A 25,945-nucleotide genomic window follows, 5' to 3' on the forward strand; every position below is an offset into this window, starting at 1 on the left:
GTTGTACATTTCCCAGGCTTGTTACGACAGGAAATCACAAAATCTTCCTTGTTGAAAGACAGGTTGGCTCCGGATTGCATGAGAATGACATTTAGGAAAAATCCTCCTGATGCAAAAGTTCATTCAAAGTCATTCATGAAGGTTGTCTAGTACTTTTCCATCTGTGTCTCATAAAATACACATTCTTCTCACCTGATGGGTCTGCACTTTGCCATTCTCATGCAAGAATGTGCGTATGTGTTACATAATAATATAATATATTATATTATTATTCTAATATTTATATTACTATACACTATATAAAGGAGCCTCCAGTGGCGCAGTGGGTTCAACCCCTGTGCCGGCAGGACTGAAGACCAACAGGTCGCCGGTTCGAATCAGGGGAGAATGCGGATGAGCTCCCTCTGTCAGCTCCAGCTCCTCATGCGGGGACATGAGAGAAGCCTCCCACAAGGATGATAAAAATATCAAATCATCAAATTATCCGGGCATCCCATGGGCAATGTCCTTGCAGACGGCCCATTTTCTCACATCAGAAGCGACTTGCAGTTTCTCAGGTCGCTCCTGACACGACAAAATATTTATTTATTTATTTATTTATTTACATTATTTCTATCCCGCTCATATCAGGCTGATTATAATAATTTTATTATATATTATTTTTTAAATATATATATATATATATATATATATATATATATAAACCTATAAATTATTGTAATATTTATATTATATCATATTATAATATATTATATAATATAATATATAATATAAATATTACAATACTTTATAGGTTTTTAAAATAATATATATTATATATTATTTTTAAAAACTATAAACACAAATGATTTTATATATATATATAAGTTTTTTTAAAAAAATTAAATAAATTATTTACAAATGGATATATATATATATATATTTATATATATATATGAATATGTGTGTGTGGCAATTTGTAATTATAGTTTTTTAAATAAGTTTTAATTCTCAATTTGTTTCTGAGATTTTTATATATTAAAAATTATATATATATATAATTTTTTAAATTTATGTAGGAATATTATTTTAAAACTTACTATTTAAAAAACTACAAATACAAATGGATATATATATATATGAATATTTATGTGTGTATATTATATAATGGAGAAAGGCAGGGAGTTTCAGAAAAACATCTACTTCTGCTTCATTGACTACTCTAAAGCCTTGGACTGTGTGGATCATCATAAACGGTGGCAAGTTCTTGGTGGGATGGGCACCCCAAGCCCCCTTCCCTCTCTCCTGAGGAATCTGGACAAGGACCAAGGAGCCACAGTCAGAACTGACCACGGAACAGGAGACGGGTTCAAGATTGGGGAAAGAGTATGGCAGGGTTGTATCCTCTCCCCCAACCTATTCAACTTGTATGCAGAACACATCATGCGAGGATGTGCGGGGATTGAGGAATGCAAGGTTGGGGTGAAAATGGCTGGAAGAAACATTCACAACCTCAGATATGCAGATGACACCACTCTGATGGCCGAAAGCGAGGAGGAGCTGAGGAGCCTTCTAATCAAGGTGAAAGAAGAAAGCGCAAAAGCCGGATTGCAGCTAAACGTCAAAAAAACCAAGATTATGGCAACAAGAATGATTGACAACTGGGAAATAGAGGGAGAAAACGTGGAGGCCGTGACAGGGTTTGTATTTCTAGGTGCAAAGATGACTGCAGACACAGACTGTGGCCAGGAAATCAGAAGACGTTTCCTTCTTGGGAGGAGAGCAAGGTCCAGTCTCGATAAAATAGCAAAGAGTAGAGACATCAGACTGGCAACCAAGATCCATTGCCTAGTCCAAGCCATGGTCTTCCCTGTAGTCACCTACGGATGTGAGAGCTGGACCTTCGGGAAGGCTGAGCGAAGGAAGATCGATGCTTTTGAGCTGTGGTGTTGGAGGAAAGTTCTGAGAGTGCCTTGGACTGCGAGAAGATCCAACCAGTCCATCCTCCAGGAAAGAAAGCCCGACTAAAGCTCACTGGAGGGAAGGAGACTAGAGACAAAGTGGAAGTCCTTTGAAGGCCACATCATGAGGAGACAGCAAAGCCTAGAGAAGGGAATGATGCTGGGGAAGGTGGAAGGAAAAAGGAAGAGGGGCCGACCAAGGGCAAGATGGATGGATGGCATCCTTGTAGTGACTGGACTGACCTGGAAGGAGACCCTGGGGGTGGTGACGGCCGACAGGGAGCTCTGGCGTGGGCTGGTCCATGAGGTCACGAAGAGTCGGAGACGACTGAACGAATGAACAACAACATTTAAAAAACTACAAATACAAATGGATATATATATATATATATATATGAATATGAATATATATTTATGTGTGTATATTATATATATACATATTATTTTAAAACTTACTATTTAAAATACCACAACCTCAAATGGATATATATATATATATGAATATATATTTATGTGTGTATATTATATATATACATATATATGCATTTGTGTTTATAGTTTTAAATAATAAATTTTGAAATAATATGCATATATATATTTAAGCAATATTCATATCTATTCACACATAAATTTTAAAATCATATTCATACATAAAAATTTAAAATAATATTCACATATAATCCTATATTGACATGTACATTTACATATTAGTTTGTGCTTGTAGTTTTTTCAAAATATAAATTTGAAAATAATATTTGCAAACTATTTTTTAAATAATATTTCTTCAGGTGGTTTTCAATTTGAAATTCTAATTACATTTTATTTAAATTAAATCATTACATTTAACTTCAAGCTTTAGTTGGTAGAGATCCATATATTTTAGTTATATTTTATAATATTATTTTATAATATAACTTGTAGGTGCATCCACACCATCGAATTAACGCAGTTTAGTACCGCTTTAGTATCTCTGGATCTGCACTTTGGCAAGGACTTCCATTCAATGTGCCCTCTAAGCATTGATTTCCAAATTGGACTCCAACTCCCAGAAGCCTCGGCCGCGGGGAACAATGGTGAGGAATTCTGGGAGTTGGAGTCCGAAAGACCAGAATAGACGGAAGACAGGCCCTGCGTGCGCGACGTGACGGCGGCTCCCTTCCTAAGACACGCCCACATCGTGACGTAGGAGTGCTGCCCGTTAGGAGCCAATCCCGCGGCGGCGCGGAAGCCGGGCAGCCAATGAGCGACGAGGAGGCGGGGCCAAGTCTGAGGAGACGTTATTTCTGCCTCCGCCGCCACTGCCGCCGGTTGCTTTCTGTGAGGCGCTTCGTTCCCGGCTTCCCACGATGTCTCTCTCCAACAAGCTGACGCTGGACAAGGTGGACGTGAAGGGGAAGCGCGTCGTCATGCGGTGCGTGGCCCCGGGACTCTGGACACGCATCTTTGCACGCGTGTCACGTGGGAAAGGGAGGACACGTGTCAGGGATTAGACACGTGTCTATTTGAAATACCCCTTAACATGGAAAGGCGGCGTCTGGGTGCAGGGGTGGCATTGGGCATTGCCATGCATCTTTGCACGCGTGTCACATGGGAAGGGGAGGACACGTGTCAGGGAGTAGACACGTGTCTATTTGAAATACCCCTTAACATGGAAAGTCGGGGTGCAGGGGTGGCATTGGGCATTGCCATTTTGTATTATTATTATTATGTATTATTACCTTGCTTTCCTCTCTTAAAGGAGATTTTCTCCATTATTATTATTATTATTATTATTATTATCTTAAAGGGGAACTTCTCCAATATTGAACATTAATTGTAATTGTAATATATTATATTGTAATAATAATATCTACTACTCTTGAAGGAGAACTCCAATATTAAACATTATTATTATTATTATTATTATTATCTTAAAGGGGAACTCCTCCAATATTGAACATTAATAATAATATATTATTATATTGTAATAATAGTAATAATATTCTATCCTCTACTTGCTTCTCTTGAAAGAGAACTACTCCAATATTGAACATTATTATTATTATTATTATTATCTTAAAGGGGAACTCCTCCAATATTGAACATTAGTAATAATAATATTGTAATAATAGTAATATCTATCTTCTACTTGCTTCTCTTGAAGGAGAACTCCAATTTTAAACATTCTTCTTATTATTATTATTATCTTAAAGGGGAACTCCTCCAATATTGAACATTAATAATAATAATAATAATAATAATAATATTGTAATAATAGTAATAATATCTATCTTCTACTTGCTTCTCTTGAAGGAGAACTCCAATTTTAAACATTATTATTATTATTATTATCTTAAAGGGGAACTCCAATATTGATCCTTAATAATAATAATAATATATTTAATAGTAATGTGTATCCCCTACTTGCTTCTCTTGAAGGAGAACTCCAATTTTAAACATTATTATTATTATTATTATCTTAAAGGGGAACTCCAATATTGATCCTTAATAATAATAATAATATATTTAATAGTAATGTGTATCCCCTACTTGCTTCTCTTGAAGGAGAACTCCAATATTAAACATTTATTATTATAATTATTATCCTAAAGGGGAACTTCTCCAATATTGAACATTAATAATAATAATAATAATATATTGTAATAATAGTAATAATATTCTATCCTCTACTTGCTTCTCTTGAAGGAGAACTCCAATATTAAACATTATTAATATTATTATCTTAAAGGGGAACTACTCCAATATTAAACATTAATAATAATATATTGTAATAATAATAACATGTATTCTCTTCTTTCTTCTCTTGAAAGAGAACTCCAATTTTAAACATTATTATTATTATTATTATCTTAAAGGGGAACTCCTCCAATATTGAACATTAATAATAATAATATATTATTATATAATAATAATAATATTCTATCCTCTACTTGCTTATCTTGAAAGAGAACTCCAATATTAAACATTATTATTATTATTATCTTAAAGGGGAACTCCTCCAATATTGAACATTAGTAATAATAATATATTGTAATAATAATATCTGTCTTCTGCTTGCTTCTCTTGAAGGAGAACTCCAATATTAAACATTATTATTATTATCTTAAAGGGGAACTTCTCCAATATTGAACATTAATAATATATTATTATATTGTACAAATAGTAATAATATTCTATCCTCTACTTGCTTCTCTTGAAGGAGAACTACAATATTAAACATTGTTATTATTATTATTATTATTATTATCATCTTAAAGGGGAACATCTCCAATATTGAACATTAATAATAATAATAATATATTATATTGTAATAATAGTAACAATATCTATCCTCTACTTGCTTCTCTTGAAGGAGAACTCCAATATTAAACATTATTATTATCTTAAAGGGGAACTTCTCCAATATTGAACATTAATAATAATAATAATATATTATTATTATATTGTAATAATAGTAATAATATTCTATCCTCTACTTGCTTCTCTTGAAGGAGAACTCCAATATTAAACATTATTGTTATCTTAAAGGGGAACTTCTCCAATATTGAACATTAATAATAATGATATAATATATTGTAATAATAATATGTATCCTCTACTTGCTTCTCTTGAAAGAGAACTCCAATTTTAAACATTATTATTATTATTATTATCTTAAAGGGGAGCTCCTCCAATATAAAACATTAGTAATAATAATATATTGTAATAATAATAATATATATTCTCTACTTGCTTATCTTGAAAGAGAACTCCAATTTTAAACATTATTATTATTATTATTATTATTATTATCTTAAAGGGGAGCTCCTCCAATATTGAACATTAGTAATAATAATATATTATATTGTAATAATAGTAATAATATTCTGTCCTCTACTTGCTTCTCTTGAAGGAGAACTCCAATATTAAACATTATTATTATCATCTTAAAGGGGAACTCCTCCAATATTGAACATTAATAATAATATATTATTATATTCTAATATTATTAATAATATATCCTCTACTTGCTTCTCTTGAAAGAGAACTCCAATTCCCGTATCTCGGGAAGTCTGATTTGGCCACGGTGGTACACGCTCTTGTCACATCCCGCCTGGATTACTGCAACGCTCTCTACGTGGGGCTGCCCTTGAAGACGGCCCGGAAGCTTCAGCTGGTCCAGCGTGCGGCAGCCATGTTACTAACTGGAGCGGGTAGCAGGGAGCACACAACGCCCTTGTTGTCCCAGCTCCACTGGCTGCCGATTTGCTGCTGGACCCAATTCAAGGTGCTGGTCTTGGCCTACAAAGCCCTAAACGGTTTCGGCCCAAAATACCTTTCTGACCGCATCTTGGCCTACGAGCCCACGAGGACCTTGAGATCGTCTGGGGAGGCCCTTCTCTCGATCCCGCCTGCATCACAGGCACGCCTGGCGGGGACGAGGGAGAGGGCCTTCTCGGTGGTGGCCCCCCGGCTGTGGAACACTCTCCCGGCACACATCAGACAGGCGCCCTCCCTCATGTCCTTTCGAAAAAGCCTTAAGACCTGGCTGTTCGAGAGGGCATTTAATTAAGTGCTAAGCAACAACATTACGGTAATGAGAACTGGAATGGTATAAGGAAAATGAGACTGGCTATGATTCTACTAAGAGACGAAGCGGATTTTTATGTAGTTTGTATTTGTCGTATAGTTATATGTTGTTGATACTGGCCTTTGTAACTGTCTTTTTATGTGTACTGTACACCGCCATGAGTCGCCCGTAAAGGCTGAGAATGGCGGTTAATAAGTGCATCAAATAAATAAATAAATAAATAAATATTATTATTATTATCGTAAAGGGGAGCTCCTCCAATATTGAACATTAGTAATAATAATATATTGTAATAATAATAATATCTATCCTCTACTTTCCTCTCTTGAAAGAGAACCCCAATATTAAACATTATTATTATTTTATAATATAATATTATTATTGACTTATTCCCTGCTCATTTCTCTTAAAGGAGACCCCCTCCATAATTGAACATTATTATTATGTTGAATTCTATTATTATAATATTAAATTATAATATTAAGGCCCCCTGGTGATGCAGCGGATTAAACTGCTGAACTTCCTGACCGAAAGGTTGGTGGTTCAAATCCAGTGAGTGGGGTGAGCTCCTGTTAGCCCCAGCTCCTGCCAACCTAGCAATTTGCAAACATGCAAATGTGAGTAGATCAATAGGTACCACTTTGGCAGGAAGGTTACAGCACACTGTGCCAGCCACATGACCTTGGAGGTGTCTATGGACAACGCCGGCTCTTTGGCTTACAAATGGAGATGAGCACCACTGCTCAGAGTCCGACACGACTAGACTTAATGTCAAGGGGAAACCTTTACCTATTACTATTATATAAATAATAATATTTATCCCCTACTTTCCTCTCTTGAAGGGGACTCCCTCCAATCTTGAACATTATTGTTATTGATACACTACTTCTTCCCTTCAATGAGATCCCCTCCCAAGATTGAATGTTGTTGTTATTATTATTATTATTATTAATACCTTCATTCCTTCTCTTAAAGATACCCTCCAGGATTGAATGTTGTTGTTGTTGTTGTTGTTATTAATACCTTCATTCCTTCTCTTAAAGACACCCTTCAGGATTGATTATTATTATTATTATTATTATTATTATCTATACCCTCATTCCATCTCTTAAAGACACCCTCCAGGAACATTGTTGTTGTTGTTGTTGTTGTTGTTATTGTTATTATTATTATTATTTATACCTTTGTTCCTTCTCTTAAAGACACCCTTCAGGATTGAACATTGTTGTTATTTTTATTATTATTATTATTATTATTATTAATAATAATACCCTTATTCCTTCTCTTAAAGACACCCCCCAGGATTGAACGTTGTTGTTGTTGTTACTATTATTATTATTATATACCCTTGTTCCTTTTCTTAAAGACATCCTCCAGGATAGAACATTGTTATTATTATTATTATTATTATTATTATTATTATTATTATTTATTATCTATACCCTCATTCCATCTCTTAAAGACACCATCCAGGATTGAACATTGTTATTATTATTATTATTATTATTATTATTATTACCACCATCATAATTATCCCCTACTTTGTTCTCTTAAACAAGACCTACAGGATTGAACATCATCATCATCATCTTTATTTATGCTCTACTTTCTTCTCTGAAATGAGGCCCAAACTGTCCCACAACCTTAAAAGCAATGCAGTCCAAAACCCACAATCCATAGATGTTAGAAATAAACCAATAATTATTAAAAACGAATAGTATAATTAAGACCCTGTCCATGGTCATGAAGAGGCGCTTGGGAGTTTATTCTCTGTCAACTTTCCAAATAGTTTATTTTATTTATGGTCTAAGACAGACATGGGTAAACTTGGGCCCTCCAGGTGTTTTGGACTTCAACTCCCACAATTCCTAACAGCCGGTAGGCTGTTAGGAATTGTGGGAGTTGAAGTCCAAAACACCCGGAGGGCCCAAGTTTGCCCATGCCTGGTCTAAAAGATAGGCCAAACAAAGAAGGAGCACTGGAAAGTGTTGTGCAAAACAGGACTTGGATTAATTTTTTAAGCAGACATAGCTAGGATCCCCTTACTATGCCCTCAAGTTGTAACATTAGGGTAAATGGACCTAAAAAGATGTGTTTTAACTCTGAAGACCGAATGAATCACTGGCTGGAGAAGTGAATCAATGTGTGCAGAAATGCTTCCGTGACTCAGTGCACGTTTAAGCCATTCGTTGCTGGAAAGTGGGTTAACGCTCCTGCCTTTGCAGCAACATATGAATTCAAACAGATTGGAGTTGCAATTCCTAGTACAAAGCCGTTGGATAAGAAGACCCGTTCGAAACCTCTTTGCTTAGAGCCCCAAAGACATTTATAATATAATATATTGTGTATACACATAATATTGATAATATTATAATGAAGTATAATATAATACTAATAATAATATGATATTATAATTATATATTTTATTTATTTATTTACGACATTTATATGCTGCCCTTCTCACCCCAAAGGGGACTCAGAGCAGCTTACAAACTATATATACATACAATATATTATATTATTAGCATAGTACAATGTCAGTATTCTATATTACTATATTGTATTAAACCATTATATTGTAATATTATTAGTAATATTACATGTAATATAAATGTATAATTATAATATCCTCTTATTAGTAGTATTATATTGCATTACATTACAATAATATAAATATTATATGTATATACAATACAGTGTCAAGACCTTGCGTCTAACAGCAACCAGACGCAGAGCCTTTACAGCAGTGGCACCATCACTCTGGAATACTCTGCCACCTGAAGTCCGTGCCTTGCGGGACTTATCAGCTTTCCGCAGGGCATGTAAGACATATCTGTTTCGATGGGCCTTTGATCTTTGATTGCTGTTTTTAAATTGTGTTAGATTTTAGCCTGTTCTTGTAAGCCACTCCGAGCCCCAGGGGAGTGGCCGCATAGAAGTTTGAATAATAAATAAATAAATAAATTATACTACATTATATTATTAACAATATATTATATTATATTATATTATATTATATTATTAACGAATAATATTACTTTGTAATGGTATAGCACAATGTAGTAATATATAATAATATTGTGCTATGATAATAATTAATATATTGTATTTACATATTACTTGTAAGCTGCCCTGAATCCCCTTCGGGGTGAGAAAATGTCTTAAGTGAATAATCTATATAAATAAAAATGTAATGTTGGTTTGTGGGGTTAACATAACTCAAAAACCACTGGACGAATTGACACCAAATTTGGACACAAGGCACCTCTCAGACCAACGAGTGACCATCACTCATAAAAACACTGAAAATCACAACAAAAGAGACTTAAAAAGCAAAAAAATAAGAAATACATTACAATGCATGCGCAAAACCACACATATATGCACATATACACATATATATACACACATATACACACACAAAACACATATACACAGACTGGGCCACAGCAACACGTGGCAGGGGACGGCTAGTAAATAAATAAATTTTGAAAAGCGACATATAAATGTCTAAGTGAATAATCTATATAAATAAAAATGTAATGTTGGTTGGTGGGGTTAACATAACTCAAAAACCACTGGACGAATTGACACCAAATTTGGACACAAGACACCTCTCAGGCCAACGAGTGACCACCACTCATAAAAACACAACAAAAGAGACTTAAAAAGCAAAAAAATAAGAAATACATTACAATGCATGCGCAAAACCACACATATATGCACATATACACATATATATACACACATATACACACACAAAACACATATACACAGACTGGGCCACAGCAACGCGTGGCAGGGGATGGCTAGTAAATAAATAAATTTTGAAATGCCCCAGGAAGAGGGAAGTCAATATCCAACAGCTCGTTTTATTAGGAGTGAATTGTTTCCAGGCGAAGTGCATGGGATTTCGAGCCTGGAGATCTGCAGTGTGTGCCAGAATTTTTGAGTTTGGAGTCTCCAAGTTAGTCTGAAAGTCACCTCTTAAGTTTTGACTCTTTTAAAAAGGCAATTATTCAATGCCTTAAACACAATATACATCCAATATACCATTAAATAAACATTTCAATTAAAAATGGCAAACGGGCCCTTCCAGGTGTTTTGGACTTCAACTCCCACAATTGCTAGGTTGGCAGGAGCTGGGGCTAACAACGGGTGCTCACCAGGCTCCACAGATTTGAACCGTCGACCTTTTGGTCAGCAAATTTGGCAGCGCAGCGGTTGTGTATATTATAATATTATAACAATATTAAGGTAAAGGTTTTTCCCTGACTTTTAGTCTAGTCGAGTCTGACTCGGGGGGGGGGGGGTGGTGCTCATCTCCAAGATTAAGAGCATTAAAACATATTTAAAAAGTAAACAAGATTAAGAGCATTAAAGCATATAAAACATTGCAGTTGCAACAATAAAATCACATCTTCCGCAATCATAGTCAGGCCATTCCAATAATCGTTACACACAAATCCAAGTCCATCTATTGCACTGTGTTTTTGGCCAAAGGCTTGCTCCCAGAGCCATGTTTTTACCCTCTTTCTGAAGGTCAGGAAGGAAGGGTCTGATCTAATATTGCTGGGAAGGGAGTTCCACAACTGAGGGGCCACCACTGAAAAGGCCCTGTCTCTCGTTCCCACCAATCGCACCTGTGAAGAAGGCGGGCCCGAGAGCAGGGCCTCTCTGAACGATCTTAATCTCTGAGATGGTTCATACAGGGAGATATTATTATTATATTATTATAACTTCATTTGTACCCCGCTAGCATCTCCCGAAGGATTCGATGCGGCTCACAATAGGCCGAAGCCCAACACAATACAACAATACAATATCTAGCAAATAAAAACAGTTAAGCAGAAAAACAATAGCAATACAAGAAGACATTATTAAAAACTGAGTCGGCTGGAGTAGGGGTACAAGGTTAAAAGTGCTGATGTATCGGAGGGGTGTGGGATTATGATATAAGTGCGGTGTGCGGTGATTTGGTACTAAAGTGCTTCTGGGATTTGGTAACGTTCAGATAGGTAAACTGGATGAAAAGATTTCTTTTTCCAGGTTTGCTGGTACTCGGCAAGGGCATTTCCTTTGATTTTCAGTTGAAGTTGTTTGGCAAATTATATACTCAAAAATTGAATAATTTGGAACATCAAAATCTGGCATATTTTAGACTATGTTACACTATGATTTTTGTTCCTGGGTTGTAAACGTCATTTCCTAATTGGTTCTAATTTTAAAAATGGGAAAAGTTGACTAAACTACAAAACTTTTGTTTCTGCAGGAAGTAGTTCTTGCTATAGCACCTTTCGCTCTAGTTTTTCTATGAATAGCTCTATTCGTTGAGGCCCCTTCTACACTGCCATGTAATCCGGATAATCAAAGCGAGTTTACATTCTCCTATAATCAAGTTCAGAGCAGATAATCTGGATTTTATTTGGCAGTGTAGAAGGGACCTGAGTCTCAACTCATTCAACAGTTTGCGGCAGCCACAAAAAATGAAGTTTCTGGAGTAGAACAACTACTTCCAAATAGATAAAGGTTTTCCCCTGATATTAAGTCTAGTTGTGTCCGACTTGGGGTTGGTGCTCATCTCCATTTCTAAGACAAAGAGCCAGCGTTGTCCATAGACACCTCCAAGGTCATGTGCATGGAGCGCTGTTACCTTCCCGTGGTACCTATTGATCTACTCACGTTTGCATATTTCAAATTACTAGGTTGGCAGGAGCTGGGGCTAACAGCAGGAGCTCACGCCGCTCCCCGAATTCGAACCTGCGACTTTTTGGTTGGAAGTAAGGAAGTATTCCTTACTTCCAAAGCAAAGAATGCACAATTAAACAGGAAATCACATTTTGAAACCAGGAACAGGATATTGTATTTCAAGTTTGTTTATATAGCTTTATTAAATGATTTTACAGCCTGGGTTTTGTTTCCTTTTCCCTAACTGAGGCCCCTTGTAAACTTCCATATAATCCAAATTATCCAAACAGATGATCCACATTATCTGCTTTGAACGGGATTATTTTAGTCTATATTACTATATAATCCAGTTCAAAATAATCTGGATTTTATATGACAGGACCTGAGATGGTGTTAGGTGCTACAGTGAGTTGCACAAAGCAGTTTGGAGAAGATTTGTTGCATCTTGGAAATATGGGGAGTGTCATTCTACAACCTGAGCATTCAGAGTTGAGCTAAGGCATGTCACTGAACTGCCGGTTTCCTGTTTTAACCGAAAGGAAGCCTGAAGGTTAGCATTCTTTACACAACGCAACTTCCTCTGCCCTTCAAAGCTTGTCCTTTCGGGGCAGAAAGCGGGCTTTGAAGCAATGCCTTCTGGAGCTGCTCCTCCTCCTCCTCCTCCTCCTCCGGGTCTCTCCCCATCTGCCATGTGATGGCATGCAAACCTTTCTGCTGAGTAATTCCTCTCCATTGACATGCAGGATGAGAGTTCTCACAAAGGAGGAGAACTTGCTATCTAAGCCAGTACTTAAATGCAAGCTGCTACATGCAGAGTGGGCATTCTTATGCGCTTTTGGCCCACTGGGAGAAGGAAGTCCCAAAGCTTTGTGAGAACTGCCCAGAATTTGAATGGAATTGGAATGGTATAAAATAATGAAATTGCTCTCCCAGAAGTGTGGTTTATGGCCAGTCAGATCAATAAACAGATGATCCACTGGCCCCATCAGTTAACATGAGCAGTGAGTTGTAAAGAGCAATCCAATGAGTTTAAAGCCAGGAAGGAAAATAATGTGGTCTTCCAGATATGAAACCACTAGCCGTCCCCTGCCACACGTTGCTGTGGCCCAGTCTATGTATACGTGTTTTGTGTGTATACATGCATATATGTGTGTATATATATTTGTGTATATGTGTATATATGTGGTTTTGTGTATGCATTGTAATGTAGTTTTTGTTTTGGTTTTTTTGGTTTTTTGGTTTTTTTGCTTTTTAAGTTCTCTTCTGCTGTGTTTTTATGACTGATGGCCACTCGTTGGGCTGAGAGGTGTCTTGTGTCCAAATTTGGTGTCAATTCGCCCGGTGGTTTTTGAGTTATGTTAATCCCACAAACATACATACATACGTACATACATATATATATATATATACATACATACATACATACACACACACACACACACATATATACGCATATATACACATACACACATATTGTGTGTGTGTGGTTTTGTGCATTTGTTGTAATGGTCTTTTTTTTTTCTTTCTTTTTTTTGCTTTTTAAGTCTCTTCTGCTGTGTTTTTCAGTGTTTTTATGAGTGATGGTCACTTGTTGGCCTGATAGGTGTCTTGTGTCCAAATTTGGTGTCAACTTGACCAGTCGTTTTTGAGTTATGTTAATCCCACAAACGAACATTGCATTTTTATTTAGATAGATAACTCTCATCATTCCTTGCTTGGCCAGGTTAATATTGCTGCTTACAGGACCTGAGGAACCACATGTTCTCCATTCTAAGGGCCCTTCCACGCAGCCATATAATCCAGAATATCAAGGCAGAAAATCCCCCAATGTCTGCTTTGAACTGAGTCCACACTGTCATATATTCCAGTTCAAAGCAAAACATGTGAGATTTTATTCAGCTGTGTAGAAGGGGCCTTAAGTTTCAAGTCTGGAGAGTGATTGGATCCTGAATCTCCCATACACAAGCCCATTGCCTTGTCCAAGGCAAAACCTTGTTGATATTTTACAGGTTCCCCTGAAATCCTGATGTGTTTCTTTCCATTTGTGCATTGCACTGTGAGGAGGTGGGGACAAAGGCTCACACGAGAGAGAGTGCAAATAGACGCTGTGCTCTCTCAACCTTGACTTAGAAACCATCTTGGCCTGCTTCCCAGGCTCTGATCTTTGTTTTAGAATGTTTTTACCTGTCCCCTACCTTTACTTTTGGAATCCCCAAAATTGTATGGTCGATTTCAAAATATAATTATTATTCTTAAAGAGTCACTGTTCCTTTATTTGCTTTACTTTCCCAGGTGTAAATGTGGGAGTGAAATTGTGAGCTATACTACTTCCCGATGTCAGACGTCATTGTTTTCTGGGGAAATGGTGGGGGAGATGGAGCATTATTTGCATATTATGCACGGTTGGTGGGGACGAGGGACAGGGCCTTCTCAGTGGTGGCCCCTCGGCTGTGGAACGCCCTACCCACAGACATCAGATTAGCTCCCTCATTAATGGCATTTCGGAAGAAAGTGAAAACCTTATTCGAACAGGCGTTTGAATAGGCAGTGCAATGAATTACAATGAATTATAGGAAATCAGTGCAACGGATGACGAGCTTGGATTATGATTTTAGTTATGAGATGCCAGTGAGTTGTTTATTGATGTTTACTGATGGTTATTGATGTTAATTGCTTATTGTATTATTGTGTTAATTGTCTTTTAAATGGCTGTACGATGCTTGCATTGAATTTTTGCCGCTACTTGTTGTTAACCGCTCTGAGTCGCCTAATTGGCTGAGAAGAGAGGTATACAAATAAAGTAAATAAATAAATTCTTAGTCTCCCTTTATTATCTTTTTAGGGTTGACTTCAACGTCCCAATGAAAGACAACAAAATAACCAACAACCAAAGGTAAGAGGCCTTTCTGGACTTTTAAACAGGAGATTAATGGGAAGCAGTGATTTGGGTGTCATGTGGAAGACTGCTGTTTACTTGCATGAGATTTCAGGAATGATATGTATAGACAAGACACGGAAGATGGTATGGATCTGTTGGCTCTGAGCCTTGCTCCTCCGACTTTGACGGAACAGTCAAAGTAGCTCAGCTTCCAATTGATCTGAAGAAGGTTAAGGGCTAGATGGAAATCAAATGCAATTGGAAGGTTGCAACTCTCGGGCTACCGTCATTGGTTCATACGGAACCAAATACGTTGCAAATGGCCGTTCGAATATTTTGGTAAGTGATGTTGTGGGTTGGGTTGTTAGAAAGACAAATGGCCCCAATAATGTTTGTGGCATCAACATACAGGTTATGGAAACAATCCTGGATTAATGTGTCGTCAGGCATGTAGCCGGGGGGGGGGGGGGGGGGGGGGGCTTAAGGGGCTTCAGCCCCCCCCCCCCCCTGAAGTTCTGATGGTGGTCCACGAGAAGGCCTTACTGGTGCATTATTTAAACTGTTATGTTTATTCATATCATGATCTGATCACCATACTCAATATATCCCATATGCATGGAGGGGGTATTGGGGTAACGATACAAAAGGTTTGCTAGGCTAGACCCTCTTTCACTCAGAACCCCCCCCCCCCCCCCCCGAATCAAAATCCTGGCTACGGGCCTGTGTGTCGTTGAAGGTTTTCATGGCCAGAACCACTGGGTTGCTGTGGGTTTTCCTGGCTGTCTGGCCATGTTCCAGAAGCATTCTCTCCTGACATTTCACCCACATCTATGATAGGCACACTCAGAGGTTGCGAGCTCTGTTGGAAACTAGGCAAGTGAAGTTTATATATGTGTAGAATATATAAACAGGGTAGGAGAAGAAACTCTTGTCTGTTGGAGGAAAGTGTGAATGTTGCAATTGGCCAGCTTGATTGGCTTTTGATGGACTTGCAGCTTCAAAGCCTGATTGCTTCCTGCCTGGGGGAATCTTTTGTTGGGAGGCTTTGAAGCTGCAAGGCTATTCAGTGCTAATCAAGGTGGCCAGTTGCAACGTTCACACTTGGCTCCAACAGACAAGAGTTCTTTCTCCCACCCTAGACATCACTCCACAGATATATTATAATAATAACAATAATAACAACAACTTTATTTGTACTCCATCTCCCCGAAGGGACTCAGGGTGGCTAACACGGGGCCAAGCCCAAGCAATTACAATAAAGCAAAATAAAATGCATTCAAGACACACAACATCAAGTAAAAATGCTTATACAATAATATAATAGGACAATAAAATAATTACATAATAAAACAGAGTATATGAGCTCCACTTGCCTAGTTTCCAACAGATCTCACAACCTCTGAGAATGCCTGCCATAGATGTGGGCGAAGCATCAGGACAGAATGCTTCTGGAACATGACTTGGCAGCCCGGAAACTCACAGCCACTCAATCCTGAATTAGCTTGAATTGCTTTTCTAACTTTGACCCCTGAGTGAGGCTTTGCCTTTCACCTTCTGTTTTGATTGCAGAATCAAGGCAGCTGTCCCGACCATCAAGCACTGCTTGGACCATGGAGCCAAGTCCGTGGTCCTCATGAGCCACTTGGGGCGGCCAGATGGGGTCCCGATGCCCGACAAGTACTCTCTGCAACCGGTCGCCGCAGAACTCAAAACCCTGATCGGCAGGTACGGCCTCACGTTGCATTTTTTTGGATTTCCTTCTTATTGTAAAATGCCTGGACTCAGGTTGTGTGTTCTTGGGTTGTCCCCCCAGGGATGTCTTGTTCCTGAAAGACTGTGTGGGTGCGGAGGTGGAGGCCGCTTGTGCCAACCCTGCCGCCGGCTCCGTCATTCTCCTGGAGAACCTCCGGTTCCACGTAGAAGAGGAAGGGAAGGGGAAGGATGCCTCCGGGAACAAGGTGGGTGCCTGTGCCTTCAATCAAGTTACGGACACCTCAATTGGACACAGCAGCTCAAAAAGTCAGTGTGATTCTAGGCTGCATCAAGGAGTATTAGTGTCTAGCTCAGGCCTGGGTATTCGTGCCAAGTTTGGTCCACAGTGCTCTCTGGATGTAGGTGAACTACAGCTCCAAAACTCAAGGCCAATGCCCAGCAAACCCTTCCAGTTCTGTGTGCCAAGTTTGGTTCATTTCCATCATTGATGAGGTCAGAATGCTCTGTGATTGTAGGTGAACTATAAATCCCAGCAACTACAACTCTTAAATGACAAAATTCAATTCCCCCCCCCCCCCCAACCCTATCAGTGTGGAGGAAACCATGAAAATGAACAAAATCTGGCTAGTAGTATTAAAAAACTCTAAAATTACAACAGCAAAACAACAGAGAGGAAACTATCTGGGACATCTAATCACCTCTCAACAAAAGATAGCCCCAGGCACTGCCAGGCCGTCAAATGCTAATCAAGGTGGTCAGTTGAAACATTCACACCTAGCTCCCACAAACAAGAGTCCTTTGTCCAACAGACCTCACTACCTCTGAGGATGCTTGCCATAGATGCAGGCGAAACGTCAGGAGAGAATGCCTCTAGAACATGGCCATATAGCCCGAAAAAAACCTACAACAACCCAGTGTTGAATTGGTTTGTATCAGGGTTGAGACTCTATCAGATACTGATTGAAAAACTAGAGTAAAATATGCTGCGAGATCTCCCTTCCACAGGCACAAAGGTTTTGCAGTTTAAAAAACTTTTTCCATGTTTTTATGATGGAACTGATTAGGAAATGACCTTGGTAACCCAGGAACCAAAATCGCCATTCTATGACCCCCATGAATTTCCTCCTGCGGTCACTTTGCCAGTCCCTTTCTCTAGAATACAACCTGGGATTCATCGATTGTCTCCCATCCAAGTACTAAACAGGGGTTGGCCTTTCTTAACACCGGACGCCTTAAGGGCATTCAGGCCACCTCTGACATTTCCTTGAAGGTCACCTATGGTGCTTGGTCCCAGCCGGTTTCTTTTCTTAGCCACTCTGACCCCATTAAGCCTCCGACTTGGCTCCTTTTGGGAGCACCCCGAGTGTGGGAGGCTGACATACAGTAACAGTGCCCTTTTGCAGCGTGATACACAACACCGCATGGCGCTTCAGAAGCATGTGCAAGCAGACGCCTGGAGGCCAAGGGCTTTCATGCACACTGCGCCAGTGTCCACTTATTCTGAAACCTGTGTGAAATACAGGCTGGGTCACTTGCCCTGGGCTTTGCATACTTGCTCCCATTTCCCTCTCAGCTTGTTTTCTCTCCCATTTTAAGCATATGTTCTAAAGTTGCTAGTTCTGTGCAGATAGATATTGATGGGCTTATATGAGGCATGGGCAAACTTATTTATTTATGACATTTATATACCACCCTTCTCACCCCAAAGGGGACTCAGAGGGGCTTACAAGTAATATGTAAATACAATATTTCATATTATTACCATAGCACAATATTAGTATCATATATTACTATATTGTACTATACCATTATACTGTAATATTATTTATTTATTTATTTACTACATTTGTATGCTGCCCCTCTCACCTTGAAGGAGACTCAGAGTGGCTTACAAGATGTATATACATACAATATATTATATTATTAGCATAGTACAGTATCAGTATTATATATTACTATGTTGTACTCTACCATTATATTGTAATATAACACGGAATATAAAATATATAATCATAATATCATATTATTAAATTGCATTACATTATAATATTATAAATATATGTATATACTATATATTAATTATATTACATTATATTATGTTATTAGCATAGCACAGGAGACAAGGTGGAACTGTCTTCTGCCCCCCCTCTCTTCACTCTGGCCCAGAGCAGCAGTTGGTTCGGTGGGGTGGGGTGGGGGTCCCCAACTGATGACATATACAGGAGACAAGATATTATTAGTAATATTATATGTAATATAAAATGTGAAATTATAATATCATATTATTAGAAGTATTGTATCACATTATATATATATATACACACACACACACACACAATGTATTATATTATACTATACTATATTATATTATACTATACTATATTATTATTAACATAGCACAGGAAACAAGGTGGAACTGTCCCCTGGCCCCCCCTCTGTTCACTCTGGTCCAGAGCAGCAGTATCATGCAGGAGATGATATTATTAGTAATATTATATGTAATATAAAATATGTAATTATAATATGGTATTATTATGATTTGTATTGTATTGTATCACATTATAATATTACCAGTATTATATGTATACACAATATATATTATATTATATTATATTATATTATATTATATTATATTATATTATGCTATACTATTAGCACAGTGCCGGAGACAAGGTGGGACTGTCTTCCTGGCCCCTCTCTTCATTCTGATCCCAGAGCAGCAGTTGGTGCTTAGCCCTCCAGGTGTTTTGGACTTCAACTCCCACCATTCCTAACAGGCCCCTTCCTTTTCCTCCTCAGCCGTTTAAGCATTCGTTAGTTGTTGTGGGGGCACTTAAACTAATTTCCTAAAGCTGGTCAATTCTGGAGACTTAGAAGCCATTGAGAGTATTAGTAAATAAGCCAGTGGTAATAGAGAAGGCGACTCGCTTCTGGATGAGGCAAATCCAGCCATGGAGAGGTTTTGGCATGGCTGAGGGGAATTATCCAATTGCTCATAGTGCCTCCAAATAATGTAAACCCAATATATTTTTTTAAATCTCTCTTGTTGTCCACAGATCAAGGCTGATCCTGCAAAGGTGGATGCTTTCAGAGCCTCCCTTTCGAAACTGGGCGATGTTTATGTCAATGATGCTTTTGGGACGGCGCATAGGGCCCACAGGTATGCAGCCTCTGTTTTCACATCATCCGTGTTGGTTTAGCCCTGCTCCTTTATGGGAAGCTTCATGTCCTTCTGTTTTAGGGACGCTGGTTCTGATCCAATCATTATAGTCTTGGGACTCTCTCAGTCTTAGCAAAGTGCAGTTTAATGTGTCCAGAATTCCCCTTATTGTAGGAAATAGGCATTGGGAGAGCTACCTCAATTGAAAAATACTGTGCAATTGCATTATTTCAGTGTGAACGTACTCCATCTATTCTGTGTATGTTTTTACCAGATAGTTGAGCAGCTGTTGCATTCTGGTTACTGGATTTTCAGTTTATATATCTGCTACTTAGCATTGGAATACCCACTAAAAGACTGTTGCTAAATTATTGTTATTATTATTACTATTATTACTATTATTAGCACTATCAACATTATTATTCTAATCGACCCATTTTTTTTAAATTGTTATATGAAGAATAAGAATAATTACTACTACCTTCATCATCATTGTCCCAAGCTGCTGCTATTATTATTATTATTATTATTATTATTATTATTATTATTTTACTGGTTCAAAAAATCACAAGTCAAACACTTCCTAAGTGTCTACTGTTGTTGTTATTGTTATTATTATTATTATTATTATTATTATTATATTATTGAAGGCTTTTATGGCCTGAATCACTGGGTTGCTGTGTGTTTTCTGGGCTGTCTAGCCATGTTCCAGAAGCATTCTCTCCTGACGTTTCTCTTGCATCTGTGGCAGGCATCCTCAGGGGTTGGGCATCTAATTGTGCCTCCTCCTGTAAGCCGCCCTGAGTCCCCCCCGGGGTGAGAAGGGCGGGGTATAAGTAAGTGAAATAAATAAATAAATTGTGAGATCTGTTGAAAACTAGGAAATGGGGTTTATGTGTCTGTGGAAAGTCCAGGGTGGGGGAAAGAACTCTTGTCTGTTTGAGGTAGGTGTGAATGTAGGAATTGGCCACCTTGATGAGCATTTAATGACCTAGCAATTTTCGAGGTCTGGCTTCTCACTGCCTGGGGGAATCCTATGTTGGGAGATGATTAGTTGGCCCAGATTGTTTCTTGTCTGGAATTCCCCTGTTTTTGAGTGTTGCTCTTTATTTACTGTTATAATAAACGCAAGGAAACCAGATCTTTTCCTGTTCTTTCCTACCATTTCATCCAGTCATATAAATGAATCTTTCACACAACAGTGTTGCTTGCAGAAGAGCACCAATAATGTTTGCAGGACATGTTAAATTAGAGGTGTGAGCTTCGAGAAGTCCACTATTGTGTCTCCAGTATTCACATTTGCTGCTAAATCTGTGTATAGCTTTGGATTTGAAGAGTAGAGTGATAAATCCTTATGGAGCCAAAAGAACAGGTGCTGTTATTGTTGTTGTTGATACAATTCAGCACCGTGCATTACTGGCAATGTGTTTTTCTTCTTCCAATAACACAGCTCCATGGTTGGGGTCAATCTGCCCCAAAAAGCTGCCGGTTTCCTGATGAAGAAAGAGCTGGATTATTTTGCCAAAGCTTTGGAGCACCCGGAGCGCCCCTTTCTGGCCATCCTTGGCGGGTAAGAGCCAGAGTGCCAATTTTCCGCTTCTAATTTAAAGTGGATCACTCGGTGGTTGGCTACAAAAGTGGCCTCAACATGTGCAGATACTTGTCTCTTTCTCCTTAGGATCATCAGCATGTTTGCTATATCAGTCAGAATAGTGTGTGTGTGACATTTCCATCAGAGTTCAGGTTGCAAACATATCATAATCTCCACTCAGTACTTCCTGTAGTGCAATGTTTCTCAACCTGAGGGGTCAGGACCCCTGGAGGGGTCGTGAGGGGGGTGTCAGAGGGGTCACCAAAGACCATCAAAAAACACAGTATTTTCTCTTGGTCATGGGGTTTCTGTGTGGGAAGTTTGACCCAATTCTGTCATTGGCGGGGTTCAGAATGCTCTTGGATTATAGATGAACTATAAATCCCAGCAACTACAACTCCCAAATGTCAGGGCCTTTTTTCCCCAACCCCCACCAGTGTTCACCTTTGGACCTATTGAGTATTCGTGCCAAGTTTGGTCCAGATACATCATTGCTTGAGTCCTCGCTGCTCTCTGGATGTAGGTGAACTATATCTCCAAAACTCAAGGTCAATGCCCACCAAACTCTTCCAAGTATTTTCTGTTGGTCATGGGAGTTTTGTATGCTAAATCTGTTTCAATTCCATCGTTAGTGGTGTCCAGAATGCTCTTTGATTGGAGGTGAACTATAAATCCCAGCAACTACAACTCCCAAACATCAAGGCCTATTTTCCCCAAACCCCACCCGTGTTCACATTTGGTCCTATCAAGTATCTGTGCCAAGTTTGGTCCAGATCCCTCATTGTTTGAGTCCTCAGTGCTCTCTGGATATAGGTGAACTACAACTCCAAAACTCAAGGTCAATGCCCACCAAACTCTTCCAAGTATTAGGTTCTTGTGGGTTTTTTCGGGCTATATGGCCATGTTCTAGAGGCATTTCTCCTGACATTTCGCCTGCATCTATGGCAAGCATCCTCAGAGGATCTTCCAAGTATTTATTGTTGGTCATGGGAATTCTGTGTGCCAAGTTTGGTTCAATTCCATTGTTGGTGGAGTCCAGAATGCTCTTTGATTGTAGGTGAACTATAAATCCCAGCAACTACAACTCCCAAATGGGCGTATCAGGTATTTGTGCCAAATTTGGTCCAGTGAATGAAAATACATCCAACATATCAGATATTTACATGACGATTCATAACAATAGCAAAATTACAGCTGTGAAGCAGCAACAAAAATACATCACAACATGAGGAACTGGATTAAGTGGGTCACAGCATTAGGATCGTTGAGAAACACTGCTTTAGTGTGAATTGAAACTATAGCTGGGAGTTACTGTAGCCCAGGCACGGGCCAACTTGGGCCCTCCCTCCAGGTGTTTTGGACTTCAACTCCCACAATTCCTAACAGCCGGTAGGCTGTTAGGAATTGTGGGAGTTGAAATCCAAAACACCTGGAGGGAGGGCCCAAGTTGGCCCGTGCCTGCTGTAGCCAATGACAGGGAATCATTACAACTCTTTTAAGTACTTTAGACAAAGCTGGGCCAAGAGACCAAGCACATTGTTGACTTAAATACAGTTCTACTGTTTACAGTGGGTGTTGCACAATATATTCTATGATGTGTCAAATCTGCTCTTTGAGGCTCCAGTGGGCAAAGGCCAAACTGAGCCTTGGAACGTACCCACAAGACAGGGGCCTTCCCATAAAATTGCAAGACTTCAATGGGCAGGCGCATATTCTTCCGGTTTAAGGAAAGTTATGCACTATCCAAGCCACACCAATGCATTATATTGCAATATAGTATTTTCTTCTTGCTTTTAGTAGGGCTTATAAGCGAAAGTGACAACAGGCTGGCTTGGTTTTGTGACTCTGTGTCTTGTATGGCAAGCTGCTTAATGTTGCCCCAGGTGTTTGTAAAGTAAAGTGCAGATACTCAAGTGGAAGTGTTATATATATATATATATATATATACACACACACACACACACACATACACACACACATACATACACACACACATAGTATAACCTATATATATATATATAAATGCTCTGTGCATAATGAGTACCTTAAAAACAAAAGAACCAACAAACGAAATCACACCAAATTTGGCCACAAAACGTCTCACAATACAAGGAGTGACCATCACTCAAAAAATTATGATTTTTTCATTTGGGAGTTGTAGTTGCTAGGATTTATAGTTCACCTACAATCAAAGAGCATTCTGAACTCCATCAACGATGGAATTGAACCAAACTTGGCACCCAGAACTCCCATGACCAACAGAAAATACTGGAAGGGTTTGGTAGGCATTGACCTTGAGTTTGGGAGTTTTAGTTCACCTACATCCAGAGAGCACTGTGGACTGAAACAATGATGGATCTGGACCAAACTTGGCACAAGAACTCAATACTCCCAAATAAGAACACAGATGGAGTTTGGGGAAAATAGACCTTGACATTTGGGATTTTTAGTCATTGGGATTCACAGTTCACCTACAATCAAAGAGCATTCTGAACCCCACAAATGACAGAATTGGGGCAAACTTCCCACACAGAACCCCCATGACCAACAGAACATACTTAAGGCCATCCAGTCCAACTCCCTTCACCAGGGCAAGAAAAGGTAATCAAAGTCCTCCTGACAAAGAGCCATGAAGCCATAGAGATAGATAGATAGATAGATAGATTGAGATGAAATGAGATGAGATGAGATGAGATGAGATGAGATGAGATGATACACACACACACACAGGTGTAAAATCATAGATTTGAAAAGGATCCCTAAAGAAGGACAATTCTGTGTTGCATATTCCAGGGTGGGCAAACCAGACACTCTCCACATCCACACTGACAAAGAAACAACAAGAAATACTGTTTACTCACAAGCAGAAAGAAATTACATATATTAGAAACCAACACTTTCTCATTATTTCAGTTTCCAGATCAACGGACTGGGCCACAGCAACGCCTGGCAGGGGACAGCTAGTAATCTATATAAATAAAAATGTAATGTTAGTTTGTGGGATTCACATAACTCAAAAACCACTTGGCGAATTGACACCAAATTTGGACACAAGACACCTGTCAGGCCAACAAGTAACCATCACTCATAAAAACACTGAAAAACACCAGAAGAGACTTAAAAAGCCAAAAAAAAAAAAGAATACATTACAAGACATGCAGAAAACCACACACACATATATAAATGCAAACACACATATACTCAAATATATACACACAGAAAACACATATTTATTTATTTATTTATTTATTTATTTATTTATTTACTGCACTTGTTGACCGCCGTTCTCAGCCCTCGGGCGACTCACGGCGGTGTACAACATATAAAAAACAATTTACAATAAAGGCAATATCACAAACCACAATAACAACATCACTATCAATAATACAATTACACTAAATCATTCGCGACGTCTCATCATAGAATCACAATCCAATCTCGTTATCCATATTCCGTTCCAATCATCGTTGCCAATTGTTGTAGCACTTAATCAAACGCCTTCTCAAACAACCACGTCTTTAGGCTCTTGCGGAATGTCATAAGGGAGGGCGCCTGTCTGATGTCTACAGGGAGAGTGTTCCACAGCCGGGGGGCCACCACCGAGAAGACCCTGTCTCTCGTCCCCGCCAGGCGTGCCTGTGAGGCAGGCGGGATCAAGAGAAGGGCCTCTCCAGACGATCTCAAAGTCCTCGTGGGCTCGTAGGCCATATACAGAGACTGGGCCACAGCAATGTGTGGCAGGGGACTGCTAGTATAATATAATATAATAATATAATATAATATATCCAACAGAGTGTCTGCTGTGGACTCATCTTGTTGTGTTTCTAATAATAATACTTTATTTATATCCCACCCTATCTCCCCAAAGGGACTCAGGGTGGTTTACAACAAGAGTAACAGCATAGCAACCATTTAATACCAAAATGAACGAACAACAAATCAGTTGGAGCCGCGGTGGCCTGCTGGAGGGTGATGACGAGTCTTATACGTATATATCCCTTTCGAGCTCTTTGTGGCTCTCTTCCTAAACAGTTCAAGGACTAATATATGTGGTTCTTTCCCCCCTTTTCTTTCGTCAGAGCAAAGGTTCAAGATAAGATCCAGCTGATCAATAACATGCTGGACAAAGTCAATGAGATGATCATCGGTGGCGGAATGGCCTTCACCTTCCTGAAAGTCATCAACAAGATGGAGGTATGTATGCGACTTGTAGCATTTGTAACATTTTTTTATTTCTATCTCATCCAGGATTTGATTATTCTATCCATGCACTTGGCCTGCTCTATTTGTTTGACTTTTATTATGTTATTGTTGTTATTATTATTATTATTTCAGTTACTTCTACCCCATCCTTCTCACCCCAGAGGGGGACTCAGGGCGGCTTACAAAGGCACAATTCGATGCC

At 38.8% G+C, this 25,945-nt stretch overlaps 1 protein-coding gene across 1 annotated transcript in view; it reads left to right on the forward strand.

Annotated features, from left to right (window-relative positions):
* The first annotated feature begins 3,210 nt into the window (after window positions 1-3,210).
* Window positions 3,211-25,945, forward strand: part of LOC132762832 (phosphoglycerate kinase) — a 33,307-nt gene continuing 10,572 nt past the window's right edge. The window contains exons 1-7 of the mRNA XM_067471499.1: window positions 3,211-3,351; window positions 15,041-15,091; window positions 16,646-16,801; window positions 16,890-17,034; window positions 19,846-19,949; window positions 21,400-21,519; window positions 25,620-25,734. Coding sequence (XP_067327600.1) covers window positions 3,287-3,351; window positions 15,041-15,091; window positions 16,646-16,801; window positions 16,890-17,034; window positions 19,846-19,949; window positions 21,400-21,519; window positions 25,620-25,734 — 756 coding nt within the window. The 5' untranslated portion in view covers window positions 3,211-3,286. The remainder of the gene's footprint in view (window positions 3,352-15,040; window positions 15,092-16,645; window positions 16,802-16,889; window positions 17,035-19,845; window positions 19,950-21,399; window positions 21,520-25,619; window positions 25,735-25,945) is intronic.

Source organism: Anolis sagrei, chromosome 10 (genome assembly GCF_037176765.1).
Source record: "Anolis sagrei isolate rAnoSag1 chromosome 10, rAnoSag1.mat, whole genome shotgun sequence".
In the NCBI taxonomy this organism is placed as follows: domain Eukaryota; kingdom Metazoa; phylum Chordata; class Lepidosauria; order Squamata; family Dactyloidae; genus Anolis; species Anolis sagrei.